At 40.9% G+C, this 1,878-nt stretch overlaps 1 protein-coding gene across 1 annotated transcript; it reads left to right on the top strand.

Annotated features, from left to right (window-relative positions):
* The first annotated feature begins 845 nt into the window (after positions 1-845).
* On the top strand, positions 846-1,650 carry LOC131794979 (P2X purinoceptor 7-like). The gene is made up of 3 exons (XM_059112539.2): positions 846-1,074; positions 1,274-1,400; positions 1,482-1,650. The coding sequence occupies exons 1-3, from the start codon at positions 846-848 to the stop codon at positions 1,648-1,650; spliced, it is 525 nt and encodes a 174-aa protein (XP_058968522.2).
* The last annotated feature ends 228 nt before the right edge of the window (positions 1,651-1,878 follow it).

Here is a 1,878-nt window from a genome sequence, read left to right as displayed (position 1 = left end):
TAATGGATGCACTGCAGCGTCCATCCCTATTTGGCTCGCGATCTTCGCACAGCGGAGGAGTTCACAACGACTCCACGCTTGGCCAGATGTTTTGGAATCTGAACGCTTGTTGCCTCGTCGTTTATTTGCTTTTCAATAAAAGCTTTCGCATCTGCTGGAAGCTTTGTCGGCCTTCCTGATCGAGGGCGGTTTTCAGTGGATCCAGTTTTCTGTATTTTGTTGACGATCCTGTAGATTTTTGCGTCTCAAGGCTTTCAATATTTGTATGGGAAAAAATCCTTCCTTATGGAGACAAGCAATTCTTTTTCTCGTATGTGAAGTAACCTTCGGCATGATTACGCGGTAGTATCCCGCGGGTACATTATATGCAAATACAGGTTGATTTCCATGGGGATGCAATAACACATCACAACGCGTTAAAAAAGTAAGCTTGCACCCTCCCTTAGTACCGTTTTCACAAGCTGTCTTTTTCTCGCTCTCGCTATTCTCGTTTGTTCGATAGTGTCAAAATGAATATAGGCTTTCTTATAATTTTTTTTATTTTGTGCACTAGCGAACTTGCTTAAAGGAGAACTGAAGCCAAAAATTGAGTTAATTTCTTTCGATAGCCAAAGTGACGAAATTATCGATTTCAGGCGTTATTTGTGCTAAATGTGTCTTACCTTGGAGAAATATTTCTTTAAAGTTCGTATTTTCGCGCTGTTTCGGCTTTCAAACCGTGGGCACCAATTTTAAATCAGCGGTCTTCCAAATGAGCCTGTGACGTATGTTATGGGGATCACTTGAGGACGTGTTATCGTTCGGCTAAATTTTAATACAAATTGCTTCTTCGTCGACCCTTCGTCATGAGCGGAATAGAACCATTTCAGTTCGAACCAGTATATCAGCCTGGAGAAGAACCTCCTCAGGAAGAGAGTGTAGAACAGGAGGTAGAAGCCCACGAAGAAGACACTACTTCGAGGATGGGAAACACCGAATGGTGTTTGTGCGGCGCTTGTGCGCTTATGCCGGTGGCAAATGAATGTTACTGCTGCCAAGAACTAGAGGAGCTTAATCAAAAGTTCGACAATTCAGGTTTGTACTTAGTATGTGATTATTCTCACGAGTATTTTTTTTGAAGCAGCCGCTTCTTTGCTAAGAGTGACAAAAGGTGGACAAGTGCAAACTCAATCTTAGTTGTAATTACAACTACAAGGTCTGATGGATGAAAATTATTGAAACAGTGAGGGAAAGAAAATGTTAAGACTTTTTTCTTCTTTTTGGGTATTGATAGTTGTTAGATGTATAACAGAGCATCCGAAATTTGGCATTGTATGCTTGGACAAGGATGTTTTAAGCACGGCATTGGTTGCAATCCACAATGCGCGGCTCAATCCAATTCCCGACCCTATCGTCAAAAGGTAAACTGTCTTTTTCTTTCTTATTTTGTACGCGTAATTAAGTCAATCGCTTTTGTGACTTTATATCCTCTTGTTCTCTAGAACTTGGCGTTTGGCAGCCTACAGACAATTTACTTGGTGGGCACATGGGGTATTAGGAAAAAACCGGCGTAGAATCGTGCCAGCATGCGTCGTCACGGCCATACGTAAAACATTTCCTGAAGAGAGTGGTAATTACGTGGGGTTTCGAGAAGCAGATCTGGAACTTTGAACTTTATCCGTAATGTCCTTTAATAATGATTAGTAACATATGCTTTGCGCGTATAACATCAGAGGCTCTTATTTCCTTATGTTACGGTTTCTTTCTAAAATTTGCGCGAAATATATAATTACTTGTCGAGGATATGAATTACTAACACATTTCTGCATAGTGATTCTGTCAAAAGCCATGCAGAGCCAAACGAAAGTCATCCCTATTGCAGTTATTAAATTATCCACA

The sequence above is a fragment of the Pocillopora verrucosa genome, chromosome 4 (assembly GCF_036669915.1).
Source record: "Pocillopora verrucosa isolate sample1 chromosome 4, ASM3666991v2, whole genome shotgun sequence".
NCBI classification, from domain to species: Eukaryota; Metazoa; Cnidaria; class Anthozoa; order Scleractinia; family Pocilloporidae; genus Pocillopora; species Pocillopora verrucosa.
The sequence above is the reverse complement of the archived record's forward strand: the minus strand, read 5'-3'. Positions and strand labels throughout refer to the sequence as shown.

Coding starts and splice junctions, on each gene's coding strand:
- LOC131794979 (XM_059112539.2), top strand. CDS start 846: ATGAGCGGAATAGAACCATTTCAGTTCGAACCAGTATATCAGCCTGGA. Junction 1,075..1,273: donor TCAAAAGTTCGACAATTCAG/GTTTGTACTTAG, acceptor GGGTATTGATAG/TTGTTAGATGTATAACAGAG. Junction 1,401..1,481: donor CCCGACCCTATCGTCAAAAG/GTAAACTGTCTT, acceptor CTTGTTCTCTAG/AACTTGGCGTTTGGCAGCCT.